General features: G+C 35.3%; 1 protein-coding gene across 4 annotated transcripts in view; it reads right to left on the minus strand.

The window, feature by feature from the left end:
- KIF2A (kinesin family member 2A) overlaps positions 1-22,323 on the minus strand; it is a 78,135-nt gene that overhangs the window by 20,246 nt on the left and 35,566 nt on the right. For 2 of the 4 annotated variants that reach the window (XM_045075295.1, XM_045075293.1), the window contains exons 2-15: positions 16,508-16,602; positions 15,895-16,014; positions 13,550-13,604; positions 11,458-11,523; positions 10,729-10,829; positions 8,577-8,672; positions 7,038-7,092; positions 6,490-6,652; positions 3,441-3,531; positions 3,250-3,313; positions 2,348-2,439; positions 1,848-1,990; positions 1,272-1,476; positions 52-162 (exon numbers count right to left, since the gene is read on the minus strand). In XM_045075295.1, the coding sequence (XP_044931230.1) occupies positions 52-162; positions 1,272-1,476; positions 1,848-1,990; positions 2,348-2,439; positions 3,250-3,313; positions 3,441-3,531; positions 6,490-6,652; positions 7,038-7,092; positions 8,577-8,672; positions 10,729-10,829; positions 11,458-11,523; positions 13,550-13,604; positions 15,895-16,014; positions 16,508-16,602 (1,457 nt within the window). Of the gene's footprint in view, positions 1-51; positions 163-1,271; positions 1,477-1,847; positions 1,991-2,347; positions 2,440-3,249; positions 3,314-3,440; positions 3,532-6,489; positions 6,653-7,037; positions 7,093-8,576; positions 8,673-10,728; positions 10,830-11,400; positions 11,524-13,549; positions 13,605-15,894; positions 16,015-16,507; positions 16,603-22,323 lie in introns of all 4 variants that reach the window. The other 2 variants (XM_045075294.1, XM_045075292.1) reach the window with 1 other exon arrangement.

A 22,323-nucleotide genomic window follows, 5' to 3' on the forward strand; every position in this document is an offset into this window, starting at 1 on the left:
TCACTTTTCAGGGTTAAAACAAAACAAACAAACAAACAAACATAAACTTACCATGCAGGTACGAGAATTTTCACCTATGAATGAATCTCTTAACACCTGAGTGAGCTTACTTGCTCTGAAAGGAGTATGAGGTTTATTTCTACCTAAGGCTCTGATGCACTCCTGAAAATTAAGAAAGCAAGTTTCACAGATTAGGCTCCTTATAACAAGTAATCTTATCTAACATATTTAAAAGACATTTTATTATAACCCTAACATTTAAGATCTGATCGGCTCTGGAAATCCTACTAACAAGTTTAGAGCATAGTAAAGATGGTTACATAAAGCTAATTCAAGAAAATGAAATTAAAAACAGTAACAACAACAAAGTACTTATTAAAGATTCTTCTAGGACTCTAACTAGAATTTAGAAGTAACAGATAGAAGGATAAAAAGCTAAACTTTGAAACTGGAATGACAAAAGAAAAAACACAGAATGTTTTCTTGTAACCTTGCCAATCCTTCCTTTCCTTTTTTTTTTTTAAGATTTTATTTATTTGACCGATAGAGATCACAAATAGGCAAAGAGGCAGGCAGAGAGGAAGCAGGCTCCCTGCTGAGCAGAGAGCCCACGCGGACCCTGGGATCATGACCTGAGCTGAAGGCAGCAGCTTTAACCCACTGAGCCACACAGGTGCCCTCCTTTTTTTTTTTTTTTTTTAACATTTTTTAAAAGATTTTTTTTCCCCAAAAAGATTTTATTTATTTATTTAACAGAGCGAGAGAGGGAACACAAGCAGGGGCGGGGAATGAGAGGGAGAAGTAGGTTTCCCGCTGAGTAGGGAGCCAAATGCAGGGCTTGATCCCAGGACCCCTGGGATCATGACCTGAGCTGAAGGCAGATGCTTAACCAAATGAGCCACCCAGGCGCCCCTGATCCTTCTTTTTCTATTCAAGGAAGGGATAGAATAATGTCCTCCTAACTTTCTGAAAGCCATTCCACATTTTTCTAAGACAGTATTTCTTAGCTGAGTTTTGGGATTCCTTATCTTCCCCTATGATAATTATAGCTAGTTAAAGCCCTGTAGAATCTTAGATCTTTTTTTCACTCTAAAAAAAAAAATGAGTATGTGTAAAGAAAATTCCTGGGTATATTATAAATCAACAAATTGTAAACATAAACAAACCTCTCTTCCTTACTAAATGCTACATTTGCTATGATTTACAGCTACTCTAAACAAAATTAGTGTCAAAAGCAAAAGATCTTTCACAATTAAATACATGTTATTTACCTTGAGTGCTAAAAGGCTTTTATTAATTTCAGCACCTTCAAGCCTGGTTTGCCTGTCTGCACTGGAAGTATCAGCTCCTCGTTCATTTCCAGCCAAATCAATGAGAGAAAATTTGCCATGTAGTTTTCCTTTCCTTCTAAGAATAATCTGAAACACTGCATGGCTCCGAGATGAATGTGCATTTGCAGATGTTTGACCGGATGTTCTACAACAATGTGATTAAGGTTATTTTAGATACCAAAAATACGTCAGTTTTTTATATTGTAAACCACGGTATTCCATCAAAGAAACCTTCAAAAAAACATCCAGTTTTCATCATTTAAATACAAAGAGACAATCTGATTTAAAACACTTCAACATACCAGATTCATACACTTTAATCTGGCACACTTTGAGTATATTTGTAGTATGATTATCAATATAGTAGATATCACTCAGTAACATAATGGTAGAAGTTTATATGAACAAATTTGTACTACGAAAATGCATTAAGTAATACCTCTGTTTTGTTTAAATACCCAAATTATCTAAAACTGATCAAGAAATTAAGTTTCTCTTACTTAAAATGAAATTTACCTGCAACTGTTGCCTATATCAATGAGTTTCAGTACATCTTCAACACATTTGACCTCCCGTTCCTGTAATCCCACCACTTGAACCTGTTGTTTTCCATCTTCTAGTACTCTTAATTTTGTTTTCCTATTTAGCAAGTCAAACACCTATTTAAAAAAAAAAAAAATTGGAAAACTAGCTTTAAAGAAAAAGACTCCGTTCTATAAAAATGAATCAGAGTCCAAAAATTATTTCAGAAAATTAGAATAACTTGAATAATAATGCTCAATATTGAAGTTGAGACTTTCAAAGGGAATTTCCTAAAATCTTAACAAAATGCTAACATAATAGTCTAACACATATAAAAATATGTGGTGGAAATGGTTGCACAACATGTAGTTAATGCCAGTGAACATATATACAAAAAAATGGGTTAAGTTTTAAATTTCATGTTATAAATATATTAAACCAAAATTTAACATCCTCCCCAAAAAATCAGTTTGTTTTTTTAAGTTTCCACTTACCTTTCCACTATAAATTTCAAAAAAGGTTGCATACACTTGAAGTTCTAACTTCTTATAGTTTGGCTTCTTTAACATTAAAAAGACATCTCGAGCTGTCAAGAATTCCATGTGGAGAAAATGTGTTAAGATGTTACAAATACTATCTTTTTTTTTTTTTTTTTAAGATTTTATTCATTTTATTTGAGAGAGAGAGAGGGAGCAAGAAAGAGAACATGAACAGGGGACAATGGCAGAAGGGGTGGGAGAAGCAAATTCCTTGCTGAGCAGGGAGCCTGACACAGGGCTCCATCCCAGCACCCTGGGATCACAACATGAGCAAATGCTTCACTGACCGAGCCACCCAAGCACCCTACAAATACTATCTTTAAAAAGCAATTCAAATTTTCTCTATTTAGAGGAATCAATTAATCTTTACCTAGAATGACAGTATCAATTAAAAAAATGAAGCCTAAAGTGAACACTAATTTTATAAATAAATAGTAATAGTTTTTTAACACTTAAATATAGATGTCACTCTCATATTCAATAAAAGAATGCTATTTATTCATATGAATAACATAAAATTATAGGTGGTCATAGCAAGGTTATTCCCGTAACCATACCAGACAGAAGCTTTTCATACATTACCTATTCGACAACAAATACTATTAAGTTTCAACAAATACTAAGCTCCAATAATATGTCAGATTAAAATAATACAAATAAAATCAAGATTCCTGTTCCAAAAGCTAATTTTCACAATTCTTTTCAAGCAGTCTGACAACCTAAAACTGACATAATATACACCAAGTTTAACTTTATGGTTATCCTGAAAGTCCTGAACGATGTTTCCAAGTTTTATTTCAAAGCCACCTAAGCAATATTAAAAAATATTACAAATGATATGCAAAAAAGATAGTTACCTGCTAATGCATAAATTCCTTTAGAACAATCTTGATTCTTTCCTGAAAAGTCACCTCCCATAGTCTACATGTTAAAAAACAAATAATAATAGACATTATTCAGGAATAAATCTTAAGAATTTAGGTCTTAGAATTAAGCCATAGGAAAATAAACAAGCTGCATAGGACGATGTAATTAATGAATTACTCACATGAGTTTTTCCACTTCCAGTCTGCCCATAAGCAAAGCACGTAGCCATCCCCCTTTCAAATATAGTTTCCACTAGTGGTCTAGCTGTAAACCTTAAAAATAAAATGCACTAGTCAGAATGTGCCATCAATATTTAAATTAAGTAAATAAAATACTAAGTCTTATTAATAAAAGTCATACCAATTTTTTTTAAGGTTTTATTTATTTGACACAAAAACAGAGAGTACAGGTAGGCAGAGTAGCAGACAGAGGGAAAAGGGAGAAGCAGGCTCTCTGCCAAGCAAGGAGCCCCATGCGGGGCTCAATCCCAGGAACCTGGGATCATGAACTGAGCTGAAGGCAGCTGCTTAACCAACTGAGCCAGCTAGGCGCTCCCATACCAATATTTTTAATAAATCAGTGGGCTCAACTGTCAGACTACAGTAGTCTGAAAGACAACTGTAGTCTGACAGTTGAGCCCACTGATTTATTAGTTTTTAAATAACCTTATCCTAAAATTGCTTACAGCTCTTTAAAGCATAATTTCAAGTAATTCCATAATAAACGATGGTCACAATGGGACCCCCCAAAATAAAGAGAAAAAGAAAAAGACAGTAACTGAGCTAAGACGTGTATATAAAAGACGATATTAAAGTTTTAAAAATAACAACAAATAAATGTAATACTAGGCAAGACAAGTAAGGTTTCTACAGTGAAAACCAACAAAACCAACCAAACATACAAAAACCCACACCACCAGGATTAAAAGTTTTAACAGAAATCAAATCAAAAGAGTGATAATCTCAAGAGAGAAAAAAAACAAAAACAACTATAAAAACATTATCTTAAGGCCATCTACCCAAGTAGAAAAGTGACAGGATTTCCTTGAATGCAGCTAAGTAAATACAAATTATACATATAATGGGGCGCCTGGGTGGCTCAGTGGGTTAAAGCCTCTGCCTTCGGCTCAGGTCATGATTTCAGGGTCCTGGGATCGAGCCCTGCATCGGGCTCTCTGCTCAGCAGGGAGCCTGCTTCCTCCTCTCTCTCTGCCTGCCTCTCTGCCTACTTGTGATCTCTCTCTGTCAAATAAATAAATAAAATCTTAAAAAAAAATTATACATGTAAGACACCAGAGTTGACAGTCACAGTTCAGGAGAAGGATGCAAAAATATGGTTTCGAATTATTTTTCAAACCTGTTATTGTAATCACAGCTAGAGTTAAAATTATAGAAATACTTCCTTGAGCAGAGCTCTAGAAAGTGTAATGGGAAACAAATCTTTTTTCATATTGGCTTCAAAATACTTCCTTGAGCAGAGCTCTAGAAAGTGTAATGGGAAACAAATCTTTTTTCATATTGGCTTCAAAATAATGTATGTGGGGCACCTGGGTGGCTCAGTGGGTTAAGCCTCTGCCTTCTGCTCAGGTCATGATCTCGGGGTCCTGGAATCGAGCCCCACATCGGGCTTTCTGCTACGTAGGGAGCCTGCTTCCCCCCGTCTCTCTGCCTGCCTACTTGTGCGCTCTGTGTCAAATAAAAATAAAAAACCTTTAAAACAAAAAATGTATGTGGAACACTTTATACAGTTCTGCTGAATTGTTTTTTTTTTTTTTAAGGAACAACTGAAAAAGGTACAGAACAGAAGGAGCAGGAAACAGTGGTCAAACAGAAGTAGTAAATGAGGGTGCGTGGGTGGCTCAGTTGGTTGGGCAACTGCCTTCGGCTCAGGTCATGATCCTAGAGTCCCAGGATCGAGTCCCACATCAGGCTCCCAGCTCCACAGGGAATCTGCTTCTCCCTCTGACCTTCTCCCCTCTCATGCTCTTTCTCACTCTCTCTCTCTCAAATAAATAAATAAAATCTTAAAAAAAACAATTGTAGTGAATGAGTCTACAGAGTGATTAAACAAAAAAGGCCTAACTTGCATACCCTCAAAGGTAAATAAAGGGGATAGCATCAATACTGGTAAAATTAAGAAGCATATATATATAAGGTAAAACCGAATGTTTATTAAATCTAGCATATTCAGAGAAACATACCTTATAATTATAAAGTCAAACAGACATATTTTATGAAGCAGGAGAGGAAGAAGAAAAGGAAGTGGTGGAGGAAGAGGACTCTCTTCTCCGGTAAAAATACACAATTTATATTAATAGTTCCCTTTTAAAACAAATTCTTCATAATACCATTTAGCATTCACATATTCTTTAATTTTCCCCTCCTTTTTTATAACTGAACTCCCCGTTTACTGGCTTAAGTCCAATGGAGTTGATCTAAAAAATATCTCATTAATAAGACTTCAATTCTCAGGACTCTTATTATCCATTTAATTTTCTGTTCTCCAGCCATATTTATAAAATAAAAAGTCAATGAAAAAGCATTCAAGTAATTGCCAAGACAGTTCTATATAGATTGAAATAGCACTGCTGTTAAAACTGACCTGTTATAATTAGAAGGCAACGTTTACAAACTTTGTATGAAAATCTACATTTAGCATACAACTCTGGGGTATCAATGTGTTAAACTTATAATTTTGAGTTGTTTATAAGTTGAATATTTCATGTATTACAACAATTCCAATGCTTAAAGATGATAAAAATTAGGCAAATGCAAGTAGGTTTACAGACATGTGGTAACATGTGAAATAAAGATTTAGAAAACTTAAGGAGTGATATAGAACAAATATTCCAAATTTCTTTAATAATACAGAGACTAAAAAGCAAAAAGTAAAAGTCCCCTCTAATCACATCACATTGCTAGAACTACAGAAAATGCTTACATTTTCCAGAAATTTCCTATGCATATATAAATATATATCTAATGTATGGGATATATAATATACAGTGCATGAGATACATAGTAGTAATAAAAACTATGATCTGAGGGGAGAATTACAGGGAACAAGTAGTAATACTGATTATTGTGTTTATGACATAACTTTTGTTTAAACTCAGAATAAAAGAGCATATTGTACTTTTGGAGAGATATGCCAAGATCAACACAAGGTTCAGGGTAGTGATAAATACACAGTAAAAGAACAAAATTGTTATTTAAAACAATTTTACCTACCTGTAAACCATTTCATTAGGAGCTGAGTCATCAAAGGCATAATCAAAACGAAATGTTTGGTTTTCTAGGTACCTTGTTAAATCTACTTTTTGTTTTGGTTCATGTACCATCACAACATCTTTACTAGGGATTGTGATTACATCAAGATCTTTCATTTGAGTTTCTAAAAGAATAAATGAAAATCAATGCCCAGTAATTTTCATAGCATTTGGATGTAATTAATAATTTTTTAAAAGTGATAAAAATTTTAATAGAAGTATTAATTTCTATAAATATAAATCTCATAAATATGCCATTCAAGAAGACATACTTGAACAACCAAGTAAAAAAATTATCAAAATTTCTGTAAAGCAAGAATCAGAAATGGCAATGATTCATAGAGCAATAACAAATCAGCAGATCTAACAAAGAAATCTGCATAATGATTATGTAACAAATAAAATGATTTATATTTAACTCTTCCAAACCAATTTAATTTCTGCTATCATTAAAATAAATACCAACTGGACAAAATCAACCTCTTATTAAGAATTCAAAAAGCATCATACCTTTTTTATTGAGTGGTCGTTTTCTTACACAAACACATATTCTGTGTTCATCAATCTAGAAATAAAGTATTTTATTTCAATATTTATTGTGTTATATGAAAACTGAAAAGCCAATTATGCAATATTTCCTACAGAGATTTTAGAAATTTATGCATATCATAAATAGGATAAATAAGCTTAAAAATCAAATTAGTATGTATGAATTTTAATAGTTCAAAGACAATGATTTCTAAAATTCTGAGCATAACTGAAAATTACTCATTTTATTATTTGGTAAATAATTAGGAAATAACTTTGTAGAGGGCACTACTGTTCCTATTAACAGCATAAGGTTCACATTAAGAAGCTGCCTTACTTCCATATATACTGCATGTAACATAAGCAAAATTTCCTACCAAGTGGTATACTGTGAGGTTGATTAAAGGGAAAGGTATTGACAAAGATAACTAATACCAAGAAATGCGATTCTCAGATTATTAGTGAGCAAAATAACTCCCAACAATTTTATAATAGCCAATTCTTACACATAAATATTTTTCATAAAATTTATTCTCTCAATACTTCCCTCTTAATAACAAATATATAACATAGGGATTGGCAAAGTATGGTCTGCAGACCTAATCCAGCCCACTATTGCTTTTATGAAGTTTTACCGAGACAGCTGTACTCATTTGTTCACATACCGTCTATGGCTGCTTTGATAGTACAAAGGCAAAACTGAGTAGTTGTGATGAAGACCATATGGCTCACAAAGCCAAAAATATTTACTATCAGGGCCTTTTAAGAAAAAGTTTGCCAATTACTGTCCTAAAGTATGAATTCAGATGTAGTAGATTAAACACAGGTAGGGATAAGCAAGGACTAAAATATATACAAAAGTGTTATGAACAACAACTCTTTGAAATCCTAAATAATACTTTGGCTTGACACAAATGTATTTTATGTACCCAGGGTATTCTGTATATGCGAGGTCAGATATTATTTTTCTTAAGTATCAATTACTCACAAACTATTCCCTGTCCAAAAAATTCTCCTTCTTCAAGAGGAAAGTAGCTGAGTAATAGGAAAGCAGAATACTTTTCAAGCACTAGATTTCTGGTCTAGTATGGTCCTCAACAACCACTAAAAGCTAGACTAACATTTATTTTAAAATACCAAATTAATAGTAAATTTGTATGATAGTGGCATCTATAGGCCAAATCAAAGAGGAAATAGGCTTGGAACTGGGATAAAATTTTCAATGATGGTCAGAAAGAAGAATGGGTCTTCTGACATTATTCCTTAAACTGTTGTTCTGCTCTACCAAGGACAGAGTCTTTGCTTTGAAAAGAACATCTCCGTGGGAAGCATGTCTGATTAATCAAATTATGGGAGATAAGCATAAGTGTGAATGATTTCTTGATATTCACCTTAAACCATGAGGAATATACACCCATAAAGAAAGAAACTATACAGCTAAGTCCAGTAGTAAGTGGGTACTGAACATTTTTTTTAATAGCATAAAAAAATTCCAGAATAATAGTTTACAAAGTATCTTACAGGATCTGCTGTTGTTAACGGTCTATAATCCAAACTTCCTCTAAAGTCTCTGATCATACACATAATTTCATAATTTGGGTTTGTAGCATCAACATCCTATAGGGAGACAGAGAAAATTCATCATTTATTATCATTACAAAAATGGATATTGTTGCTTTTTTTTTTTTTAAGATTTTATTTATTTATTTGACAGGCAGACATTGCAAGTAGGCAGAGACAGGTGGAGAGAGAGCAGAGAGCCTGATGTGGGGCTCGATCCAGGACCCTGAAATCATGACCTGAGCCAAAGGCAGAGGCTTAACCCACTGAGCCACCCAGGGACCCTGCTTCCCCCACCCTCTCTGCCTGCCTCTCTGCCTACTTGTGATCTCTGTCTGTCAAATAATTAAATATTTTTAAAAAATAAAGCCCCTCTTGAATTATTTCAAAAGTTCATGTTACACATATAACTTGATTAACCTAGAAAATGAAGAAAGAGAAAAATAGGGGTCATCATAAAAATCAATAAAGAACTCTAGAAAAACAGAAATTCTATAAAAATTCATTTAATCAGATTTTTCTTCACCACGTTGAACCCAGTGTTCCAGCAAAACAGAAACATGGATTTGTTTATGTTCATTTCCTGTTCTGTTCTCAAAAAATTTAAAAACCCAAGGCACAGTAAAACCACCTCAAATGGACAGGACTTAAAGGAATCAAAAGACAATTTTTGAAATCTTTAAAATTCAAATTACTGAATGTTGGAATGTTGTCTGCATTTCACTTTTCTGCTTCAAAACTGAGAAAATTCAGATTAAGACCCATGGAACGATAATTAACTGTCTCTCTTAGCCATGAGTTATAAATTATTAAACATTCTAAGAAGCCAGATTTTCTTCCTGCACCACGTACAGATTTGCTGTGAATATAAATTTCAAAACTGTTACTGAAACTTACTTTCTTTTTTCTTTCTTTTTTTTTTTTTTTAGATTTTATTTATTTATTTATTTGACAGAGAGAGATCACAGGTAGGTAGAGAGGCTGGCAGAGAGAGAGAGAGAGAGAGGGAAGCAGGCTCCCTGCCGAGCAGAGAGCCCGACGTGGGACTCGATCCCAGGACCCTGAGATCATGACCTGAGCTGAAGGCAGCGGCTTAACCCACTGAGCCACCCAGGCGCCCCTGAAACTTACTTTCAATTAACTTTATTTTAGGAAATAACACCAACTATGTCAAAAAGTGAATGTAAAGTTAAAATTAAGAGATAACAAAGAGACATGAAAGTATTACGAGGTTCCCACAGGAAACACCAGGTGGCACTGGTGCTAAGTATCAGTAGATCTATCTGTATTGTGTTTTACTTATTTCAAAATCCAACTGGCTATCTCAGATCACTTTAAGATATAACCTGATTTATTCAAGGTGAATTTTATACTGGCTTCATAATTCCATAACACAACATCTTTATGATTAAGGGCATTTGAATGTACTTCTAAATAAAGAAATAATCCTGTTTTAATAGAGAAACAAGTTCTAAGAATATAATAGATATAATACAAACACACTAGAAATTATATGTAAAGAAACATAATTTCCAATAGGTGAAGAGATAAAAGACCAGTCTTCTATATAATTTTTTCATTGTTAGTAAACAGTTTTTTACCATCTAAAGGGAACATGAGAGGCACCACAGAGACACAATTTTTAATATCTAGCATAAACTCAAACAGAAGAAATCTTCCCTTTCATTGTGATATGCTGAATTTACTAACCATGGAAAAACAACAATAAAATTTATAGTTTAACTGTCAACTTTATAATCAACTACTTTAACTAGATATTCTTCTGAATATATTTTAGAACTTTTTACAAAGTCAGTCTTACTATTCTTGAAAGGTATAATGGCTGCATTAGAATTGTAACACAAAGAACTATTATTCAAAATGGAACAAATGTTAGGACTAACACATCCACTAAAACATGAAAAGGACATGTAGTAAAAGTCTGTTACAGTATTTTCAAAGGTTCACATCATTTTTCATTATCAGTTTAGATCTCAACTAAAGGAACTATATTGAAATCTTTAACTGAATGCCTCAACTACTTTCAAATCACTTTGACTGACACCATCTACATCTTCAGTTCATGCATAAACAAAGTGTTTCTGTTACAAACCTGGGCTCTTTTTTCTCTAAGTTCTTGCTGCTGTAGTCTCCTTTTTTCTCGTTTTTCTTGTAATTTTTCTACTTCTTTCACACAATTAGATTTTCTACGTGCTGAAAGAAAACGATAAGCTGTTGAAGTAGACCTTCTTATTTACAGTACTGTACTTACACACAAAAATGTTAAGTATAATTTCACCACATACACCCAAAAAATGGTACACAGTGACAAAGCATGCCTTTAACAATTACGTGAACTTATGAGCTGCTTTAACAAAACCAGGAACAGGACAATATACAGATAGCAGTCAAGAAAAATGACTTTAACATATTGATACATATCATCTCTTGGTTTACAATCACAGATGTATAAATTGGAAAGGATCGAGAAGTATAAAATTCTTCCATAACATCTGTCAAATTGTCATCTGACCAGAATTTCAAATTCAAAGCAAGTGGAAAGTTGTTATAATTTTGTATTTATAAACCTTCTTCAAAATATACATTTCAAAACCCAATTAACAGACTAAACTAATAAGAAAAAACATTTTTCCAAAGTGGTAAAATGAAATCTGCAATCAAGCTTATAATTAGACTCTTTACCATTTGGGGACTTCTAAGGATGACCAAGAGAGAATACATGTATGCCTAGAATGACTGAATCCTTGATACATGATTTACATACAAGGGGGTCCAAATTCCTTTTTTGCAGCTTGAACTGGAGATATATCTGAAACACTACCATTCTGTTGTGCAGAGGAAGACTGCTCAGGAAGCTGACTAGGCCGTGCACGTGCAGAACCAACCACTGCAAGTGAAATGAAATTTTTAAAATTCAGAACAGAAAATCAGTAAAGGCGAACCCTAGTAAAGGAAGAGAGATATCTCAAAAGAACTGATACTTACGAGTTGTCAGTTTTCTACTTATGTGGGTATAAACAGAATATGTAATAATTAATTCTGTTCAATCAACTAACAAGCCAAGAGGTTTTCAAGGTAATGTGTGCAGCGACTTACTTCACCAAGGTAATTTTAACTACAAAACTCAATCTGAATAATTTATATAAAAAAGCAAAGCCAAGGGGCACCTGGGTGGCTCAGTGGATTAAGCCTCTGTCTTTAGCTCAGGCTACAATCTCAGGGTCCAGGGATCAAGCCCCACATCGGCTCTCTGCTCAGTGGGGAGCCTGCTTCCCACTGCCCAGCCCCCGCCCCCCACCTACTTGTGACCTCTCTGTCAGATAAATAAATAAAATCTTAAAAAAAAAAGAAAAAAGCAAAGCCATGCCTGACTTTTAATAATCATTTTAAAAATGTAAGTGTGCAGGGGCGCCTGAGTGGCTCAGTCAGTTGAGTGGCTGGCTTTTAATTTCAGCTCAGGTCATGATCTCAGGGTCCTGGAATAGAGCCTTTAGTCCAGCTCCGTGTTCAGCAGGGAGTCTGCTCGAGGATTCTTTCTCTCTCCCCCGCCCTGCCTCTACCCACTGGAGCTCTCCCTTTCTCTAAAATGAATAAATAAATCTTTTTTTTTTTTTTAAAGATTTTTTCTTTATTTATCTGAGAGAGATCACAAGTAGGCAGAGAGACAGGCAGAGAGAGAGGAGGAAGCAGGCTCCCTGCAGAGCAGAAAGCCCGATGTGGGGCTCGATCCCAGGACCCTGGGATCATGACCTGAGCCGAAGGCAGAGGCTTAACCCACTGATCCACCCGAATAAATAAATCTTAAAAGGCCCCCTAAAATATACATTTAAGTGTACAAAATAGAAATTTTAAATTTAAATGCACTGTCATTTTGAAAAATTTATACCATTCTCAAGTACATAAAGGAAAAAAACACTCCTTCAACCCACCCTGTAATTCCAAATCCCGCTCTTTGCTCCTCAAACATGCAAATATTTCCCAATGTATGTTATAAAAGTGAAAAGATAAATATAAAGTAAAATATAAATACTACATTTTACAAAGCAATATACAGTTTCACAAGATTCAAAGGAAGGATAGTGTTTAAGATGCAGGACTTTCTCTCCATCTCCAATCTCTCTTCTAATACCTACGCCTGTCCTGTCTCCCCACCCCCACATGCAGAGAAACATCACCACCAGAAACATCAATTCTGAATTGCTGAAGAGTAAAAAAGAAATTAACTGTGTTTCACATTTCCTTACTGAAAATACAGGGAAAACATGCAATTAACTATAAATTGTACCTGTTCAATTTTTCTTTAGCTGATTACCAAGTCATGAATCTTTTGGGAAGACTGTTAGCCAGAAGGTCAGGTAAAATGGGATTAGATTAATAACACTTGTGAACTCAGTTAACTGACTACTGCCCCATTCCTTTCTTTCTCATGATACTCTTCTCAAATCTACAAAGTTATTGGGTAAAGGAGAGTAATCAAAAATTGCATGTAACAGAGTTTCATATTCATCACTTACCTTTATAAATAATTTTTTGTATTACTTTTTTTTCAAGATTTTAATTATTTGAGAAAGAGAGAGAGAAAGAGAGAGTGCATGAGCCAAGGGAGGGCCAGGGGAGAGAGAGAGAAGCAGGTGGAGAAGCAGGCTCCCCACTGAGCAAGGAGCCCAATGTGGGGCTCAATCCCAGGACCCCAGGATCTTGACCTGGGCCAAATACAGAAACTTAACTGACCGAGCCACCCAGGCACCCCTTTATATTGACATTACTATACTAGGAAATCAAGAAGGTACCAATCTTCAAATTAGCCATATAAAGTTTAAATCAATAATAATGTCAATGGTAATATTCACTTTTGATTTACCTTGTTGGGACCATACTAGGTTAATAGACAAAATTAATAGATAAATGTTTACCTCTGTTATCTCTTGGAGGAGGGTCATTCTTAATAGAAGCCACAGTCCGTCGATTCTGTAAGGGAAAAATAAAAACGTTCATTTCACTTTCTCTCTTTACTCCTATTTATAGCTTGAGCTTCCTTTAATAAAGCAAAAATAGGTGAACATAATATAAAACTAAATAGAAAAAACACTATAAATAATCTTCTAGTAATTACTACTAATGCCATTAGTATTCAAGTTTGTTTATGTGAGTATTGCCCACCACCTCTCCAGAAAATGCAATATTCCAGAAAATGCAATATTCCAGAGTAACAAGGCAGGTACTCCAGAAAATGCAATATTCCAGAATAACAAGGCAGGTATTGCTCATATTAAGTCATTCGAGCTTCAAAACAATCCTATCGGGTCATTACGATTATTATTCTGGTTTCATAGATGAGAAAACTGAAACAAAGAGAAGTTATTTCAGTAAAGGGCATAGTTTTAGCCACCATGCTAAGACCACATAATACATTTCAAAGGTAGGTATTACATTTCATCTCTGGATGTCAGAGTAATCAATAAAATACTGGCTTTAGACAACCTACTGTCTACTATTAAACTTAAACATCATAATACCATGATATGTTATCATTTCTACTGAAAGACTTCATTAGACTTTCAAAGACTTCGAACTGCAAAGTCTAGGGCAGTAAATTCTTGATCCTATCCTTTATTTACCAAGACTTTATTTTATTCAACTGAAAAAAGGTATCAAATAATGGCTCTCAGCGCGAGAGAGAACATTTGTACATTGAAATCAAATGGGTACTACTAAAAGGATATTGATACAAGGGCCTCACTTTAGAGAAAATAAAACTGAACTTCTAGGAGTGGGCAAGGCATCAATATTTTAAAAAGTTCTCTAAGTGATTTTAAAGCACAGCAAAGGTTGTTTTTTGTTTTTTTAAGATTTGTTATTTATTTGAGAGAGAAAGAGAATGAGAGAGGAAGAGAGCATGAGAAGGGGGAGAGTCAGAGGGAGAAGCAGACTCCCCACCAAGCAAGAAGCCCGATGCAGGACTCGATCCCAGGACTCCGGGATCCTGACCTGAGCCGAAGGCAGACGCTCAACCAACTGAGCCCCACAGGTGCCCCACAGCAAAGGTGGTTAATGACATACAAAGAAAGATCATCTATAAAGATCCTTCGAGGCTGTGAAGCCAAATACGAAAAAACAATCCATCTACAAGTCATAACTAATGACGTCTAAGCAGTGACACTCAATGTGCTGAATTACATGAATTGAAAATCTGCCTATGTTCTCACGTATAATTTAAAAAGTAGAATGTTTTGCTGATATCGTTAAGATTCTATCATACGTTATCTGGATGCTGATGTATGTCTTCCCTGTAAAATAACAAGTTTCTCTAGGGGTAAAGTCATGTCATTCATCTTTGTGTGATAAAATCCACAATGTAGAAAAATTAACAAATGCTTGAACTAAACACATAGAACTGCAGATTCAACAACTGTGACCAACTACCTGGTTTTCAAAGAGCTGCACGTAAATACACAATTTTAATAGTGAGAAATTTCAATAGGAAGAAAGAGGAATTATCTTTTAAAGTAATAAAAAGGGCAAGGCTTTTATTTTTATAAATGTTAAACTGTTAGGGTATATAGCATGGTCTTAAAGTTTATCTTCACAGATAACACAGTAGTTAAACTGTACACTCTCATTTCCCGTCTTTCTCTAATAAACATAAATAGCAGAATTACTATTTCCAAAGATTACTGGAGTGGGAAATTATTATGAATAATAAACATTCTTTCTTTATTTAAATCACATGTAGTCACTTAACAAACACTGTAAATGGTTTTGACATCCCTATCTCCTGGGGAGCTATTAGTCTTAGGAAAAATCCTAATCAGGAAAGAAATTCTAGGACTTTACCTAATAAGTATTGTTAACTGTGAACTGGACAATCTCAATCCTTCAAAGAATGTATGCATAAACATAACATATAGATGGCAAAAAGAACTAAAGTTTTATTTTTTTTAAAAGCAAACTAGTATTTAAAATATACTCTTAACAGCCTTTTCATTTCATTTTATTTTATTTTTTTAAAGATTTATTTATTTATTTGAGAGGCAGAGAGGCAGCCAGAGGGGTAGGGGGAGCAGGCTCCCCGCCAAGCAGAGAGCCGGATGTGGGGCTCGATCCCAGGACCCTGGGATCTCGACCCGAGCCGAAGGCAGAGGCTTTAACCCACTGAACCACCCAGGTGTCCCCAGCCTTTTCATTTTAAACCAGAAAATACATACACACACATGCACATACACCCTATACACCTCTACTGTAAATTTTCCTTACTAACCTTTACAATTTTATTTACTTTGGCTGAAGATGTTGGAGGTGGAGGTGTCTCTGGACTGGGTTCAATTTCTTCATCAGGTACAAGATCAGGGTTAAGTGAAAAGATGCTCTCAAGGTCAATCTGTTTTAAAAAATGCATGTATCTTCAGAGTACATTTTGACAATTAACCTTTTATATTACAAATTTACACAGAAAGAATGACTGTTTAATGATCTCATGAAAAGTACTGAAAACAAAATTATCTACAATTACAACCCATATATTAAGACAGCTATTAAGACTGCATTTTATGGTCTTGATAGTATGTCCCATCACTTACAATGTACAGGAAGAATCTACCTTTCTTTGAAATGTTTTAATCATGTGTAAGTTTTTCTAGAAATGATAAATAATACATGCACTATATAAGAAAGTATACACTTTACAGTTTATTTTATATTTGGAACCTTGACTGCAGGACTAGAAATAAAATTTAGCTCAGTGATAGGCATGCCAGGATCAGTCAGTGCAGCATGCGTCTCTTTATCTTGGGGTTATGGGTTTGAGCCCCACACTGGGTGTAGAGATTACTTAAAAATGAAATCTTAAAAAAAAAAAAATTTAGTGATCATACCTCTTTGCCTTTTGTATCTCCATTTTCTATCCATTCAACAGTTACACTTTCATTATCTTCATTTAAAGACGTTACCATTGCTTGATGTATTCGGCCTAAGTGGGAATAAAACATACATTTTAATCCATAAATTATGGTATTCCTAAATAATGCCAAATACAATTTCATAACTTATAAACTTTTGAAAAACTATGATACTAATTTTCTTACAAGGGATTTCCAGACTCACAATCAGGGAATGACCTTTGTCCATGCAATCATTAATCAATGTGCTGTCGAGACTGGAACTCAAGAAACTGAATAAACTGTAAGTGTATTTTCAACAAACATGAAAAATGGTTACACAATGGCAGAGAATGGCTGAAATTTTATGCCATTATATAGTTCTAATCATTACAAAGTTCCCTTACTATGAGATGAACTGACTGTAGAACAAAAATTCAAAAACCAAATTTTTACACTAAAACAATTCTTATGTAAAAACCACTATCAGGGCGCCCGGGTGGCTCTCTCTCTGCCTGCCTCTCTACCTACTTGTGATCTCTCTCTCTGACAAATAAATAAATAAATAATCTTTAAAAATCACTATCATATATTATGAAATTCACATTATTTTTATTAGATTGAGAAAAGTATTCTAAGTCCAAAAGGCTAGGAAATGTAATCTAACATCTCTACCTTACTTTCTCGGGTAGCTCTAATACTTCCTATCTGTAGAGAAAGGATGTTATACCTAATGTATTAACTTGTTTTCCCTCTTAAAACAGACTGTGGATGTTGTTATTAAGAATAGAACTCAGTAATTATTTTTACTTATTACAGAATATTCCATTATGTTTATTACAATTTACTTCATACCTACTGATGGTCACTTAGGCTATGTGCAATTTTTTGCTATTATAAACACTGCAATGAATACTATTGTATATGTGTCATTATACATTTGTCAGATTATGTCTTTGGAACAAATTCCTAGAAGCAGTTTGATAAGTTTTGAAGCGTTTGTGTACTTTTTACTAACTTGTTTTCATCTTACCCACCCACTCATTAATTAAAGAAGGATAAAAACTATTTGTTATAGATCTGCATGTTCATATTATTTAATAAAATGCTGAACATATGGAATTTTCACATGCATTTGCTGAATGAAATCCTTGGGACATCAATACTTTATCTTTAATTTATACCTCTTTGACTACCTTAAAAGAAAACAAACGAACAAACAAATCACAAATCGAGATGTATAGTATATAAAACAAACAATGTTACTATAATAATAAGGCGCTTATTGAGATAAATGGACATTAGAGAGCTGGGTGTTGGGGGTAGAAAAGAAATAACCTAGGAAATACGTGGGAAGATTCAAGGGAGAGGCTTATAAAAAGGGGAAATTGGGTAATACATTCACTGCAATTTAATATGGACAAAAATTAGGTAAACAGCCAGAAGAAGTGGTATGTGTCAGTCAGATCCACCAGGAAGCAGACATTGAGACAGGTGGATAAGAGTTTTACTGTGAAAGATAAAGGGGGGTACAACAGGACTAGACATGGAAAACTTTCAGACTCGGGCTGTGATACAGATCTGAAACCTGTGAAGGAAAGGGTACATAAAATAGGACTGAGCAGAGAAAGCCTCAGACCCTGACACAGATCTGACAAAGTGTTAGCCAACCCAGCAGGGAGATCCAAAGCAAAGACTGCCCATTAAAACAGTCCCACACTGGGACAAAATGGAAATACCCTAGTAGCCACACGATGCCCAGTCACTGGCGGGAGGTTTCCCAGGAAACACAAGTCCTCAGCACAAAATCTAAGGAGCCTAAAACTATTAATACCTAGAGGCTATAAACTATAATGCACTCCCTGGAGCTGAAGGAGTGGTAAGTTCCTTAAAGGGAGATCCAAGCAGGTATCTACATAGATGGCTGCAAAAGGATATGAAAAAAAAAAAAGAGAGAGAGAGAGACTGACTCAGTTTAACTGTAGAAGAAGTAAAGAGTGGACCCCAGAGAGCCATGAGTTGCCCTGATGATGGCCATTACAATCTAGGAGGAGCAACCACTGCTACAACAAACCCCACATTTATCACTATCTCCACAACATGAGTGGTGAGGCTAAGAACATCAGCTACTGTCTACCAAACCTATCATCCCTGACAGCCTCAAAATAGCAATACCCACTAGCAGGAACAAGATGACTGCAGGAAAGGTTTTGGGGAAAATGGAGTATTCTAATTTAAGACACTGATAGGATTTTATCAACAGCAAATGACTCCAAAGAAGATGTACTTAAACACTAGACTACCATAAAGAATAACTTTTGACAAGAAATGGAAAGGCTGTAGCTGAGGTTGCTGAAGAGGAGAGATAAGGGATCTCCATGCCCAACAGAACTGCCACAATAATGAGAATGAGGGAAAGCATATAATGTTGCAAAAGCAAGACCAACACCACATTCCTACTGGTAAGCATCAACTATAATATTCCAACTTCCCTTGGGGAGTGGACTACAAGACCTATCTCACAGGAACCTTAATCTCCAAAGATAGCCTAGAGACATGAGTAACAAAGAGGATAAAGAAAATCAAGATTTTCTTTTCAAAACCCATTCTCAGCAAACCTCAACAGTGGTACCTCCAGAAGTTCAATTACCAGTAGAAGACACCCAGAAAACCTTAAGCCACATGTTAGCAAAGTTAAAAGCACCTGTTCCATTAAGGTTCCTCAAAAAGATGAAAACAGAGCTACCCTATGATCTAGCAATCACACTACTGGGTATTTACCCTAAAGATACAAATGCAGTGATCCAAAGGGGCAGGTGTACCCGGTGTTTATAGCAGTGTACACAATTAGCCAAACTATGGAAAGAACCTAGATGTCCATCAACAAATAAATGGATAAAGAAGATATGGTATATATACACAATGGAATACTCTACAGCCATCAAAACCCCCGAAATCTTGCCATTTGCAACTACCTGGATGGAACTAGAGGGTATTATGCTAAGTGAAATAAGTCAATCAGAGAAAGACAATTATCATATGATCTCTCTGATATGAAGAATTTGAGAGGCAGGGCAGGGGGTTGTAGGGAGGGAAAAAAATGAAATAAGATGGGACAGGGCAGGGAGACAAACCATAAGAGACTCTTAATCCCAGGAAACATCCTGAGAATGGACACTGGGGAGGGTACATGCTATGGTGAGTGCTGTGAATTGTGTAAGACTGATGAATCACAGACCTGTACCCCTGAAGCAAATAATACATTATATGTTAATTAAAAAAAATGTCTAGAGGTTTAGAAAGGTAGACCTGAGAAAATGTTGTACCCCTGAAGCAAATAATACATTATATGTTAATAAAAAAAAAATGTCTAGAGGTTTAGAAAGGTAGACCTGAGAAAATGTTGGCTTATCTCTACCATGATCCAGTTTACTCAGCCAACAAGAAGGGAAAAATATGAAATTTCAGTAAAAAGAAATGAATAAAGACCAGAGCTGAATGAATGAATCAAGTTTTAAATGTTTGCTTTTTTCTGCCAGGGGATGAGATAACCAGAAATACCTGCAGTATGAGGTTTTGATTATTTTTATCAAAATCTGTCTCTAGAAATTAAGTTTCAAGTCTAACTTTACCCAATATGCCTTTAAAGTTTTTTTAAATTGTTTTTTATATAGTTCAAGTGAGATACTCAAATTTCTCATTTTTAATTATAATAAAAAATAATTTTTCCCAAAGCATCCTTTTCTCTGGTTTGAGAAAATTCTGTATTCCAACTTCATTAATTCATTGCCCTTTGACTCTGATTCTCCCTTTACTTTATTGTAAATTACATCATATACATTTCTACATTTTAAAAAGGGGGGGGCGTCTGGGTGGCTCAGTGGGTTGAGCCTCTGCTTTCGGCTCATGTCATGATCTCAGGGTCCTGGGATCGGCCCTGCATCAGGCTCTCTGTTCAGCAGGGAGCGTGCTTTCCCCCTCTCTCCACCTGCTTCTCTGCCTGCTTGTGATCTCACTCTCTCTGTCAAATAAATAAATAAAATATTAAAAAAAAAAAAAAAAGACAGAGGGAGAGCATACACCTGGGTATCCACCACCAGCCTAGTTAAGAAACAACACCTCTGAGAGGCACCTGGCTGGTTCAGATGGTAGAGCATGCGACTCCTGATTTTGGGATTGTGGGTTCAAGCCCCATGTTGGGTGTAGAGATCACTTAAAAATAAAGTTTTTTAAAAAGAAAGAAACATACAATACCTTGGAAACTCCATGTGCCACCCTCCCTAAGTGAATCTCCCTCTCTTTGTTCAATTTTTAAGATTTTTTTTACCGTATTTCCGGTCCCTCTCTTTTTCCCCACCACCACTAGTAACCAGTATTCTATATATTTGAGATAATCATACTGTAGCTTTTCTTTATAGTTTTGCCACCTACAAATGTAAAACTCTTAATATACTTGAACAGCCTGGCTATTTTTAAACTGTATAAATGGACTGACACTACTTTAATATACTCATGTTGTGCAAAACTACTTTCCCCAAGATTCATTCAAGTTGTTGTAAATAAGTGCAGTTCGCTTATTTTCACTACATAGGAATATGCCAAAACTTATGATGGACATGTGTTTTCACGTTTTTACTATTAGAAACAATGGTGCTGGGGCACCTACATGGCTCAGTTGGTTAAGTGTCTCCCTTTGGCTCAAGGTCATGATCCCAGGGTCCCGAGCTCAAGCTCCACATCAGGCTCCCTGCTCAGCAGAGAGCCTGCTTCTCTCTCTCCTGCTGCTTACTTATGCCCACCCCTCTCAGTCAAATAAATAAATATCTTAAAAAAGCAAGACAAAAAATGGTGCTATAGGCATCCTTATACATGCATACTGATAAAAATATGCAAGAATTTCTCCAGGATGTGTAAGAAATATAGAGTACATAGGTCTGTAACTTTTCTGTTAGTGCCATGTTTTCCAGAGTGGACAGACCTATAGTGATTTATATCCTACTAACAATTACTTCACATCCACATGATACTTAGTATTTGTCAGATTTAATGTATCATACTGTGGTTCTAATTTCTCTGAATTAATAAGGCTGTGCCTATTTCTGTGTCTGCTGGCCATGTGGGGCCTTTTGACTGTTTTCTTCTTCCACTTCTCTGAAGAAATTCTCCATATATTCTTGGTACTAATCTCCTGTTACATGTGTCGCAAATATTTTTTCTAAATTTGGGGCCTATCTTTCCACTTTATGATGTCTTTTGATGAATTTCAACTTATTAACTTTAATGTAATCAAATATCTATGTCTCCATTACAGCTTTTTATGCCCTCAAGTTCTTCCTGACAGTCAGGTCATTACAACAGGTTCTGACATTTTCTTCTAAAGTTTTACAAAGTCCTAGGGTGCCTGGGTGGCTCAGTAGGCTTAGTCTCCGACTCTTGATTTCCCCTCAGGTCATGATCTCAGGGTGGTGAGACAGAGCCCTAAGAACTCTGTACTCAGCAGGGAGTTTACAGGAGATTCTCTAGTTCTCCATCTCCTTCTACCCCTCCCCCCTGCTTACACATGTAAGCTCATTCTCTCTCTCTCAAATAAGTAAATATTTTTAAAAACTAGACTTTACAAAGTCTTTCATATTCAAGACTGCAACCCATTGTCATTTTGGTTTTTGCGCATGGTAACACAATTCCCACCCCCCCTCCCCCACCTCCCACCATGAAAAACAAATTAATCCAGTGCAATTTCCTGAAAGGTCCTTCCTTCTCTCCTAACTGCACTATGACCTGTCAAATTTCAAGGACACATGCATCAGCCTATT

This window comes from Mustela putorius, unplaced genomic scaffold (assembly GCF_011764305.1).
Source record: "Mustela putorius furo isolate JIRA1106 unplaced genomic scaffold, ASM1176430v1.1 tig00000145_pilon_pilon_pilon, whole genome shotgun sequence".
Taxonomy (NCBI): domain Eukaryota; kingdom Metazoa; phylum Chordata; class Mammalia; order Carnivora; family Mustelidae; genus Mustela; species Mustela putorius.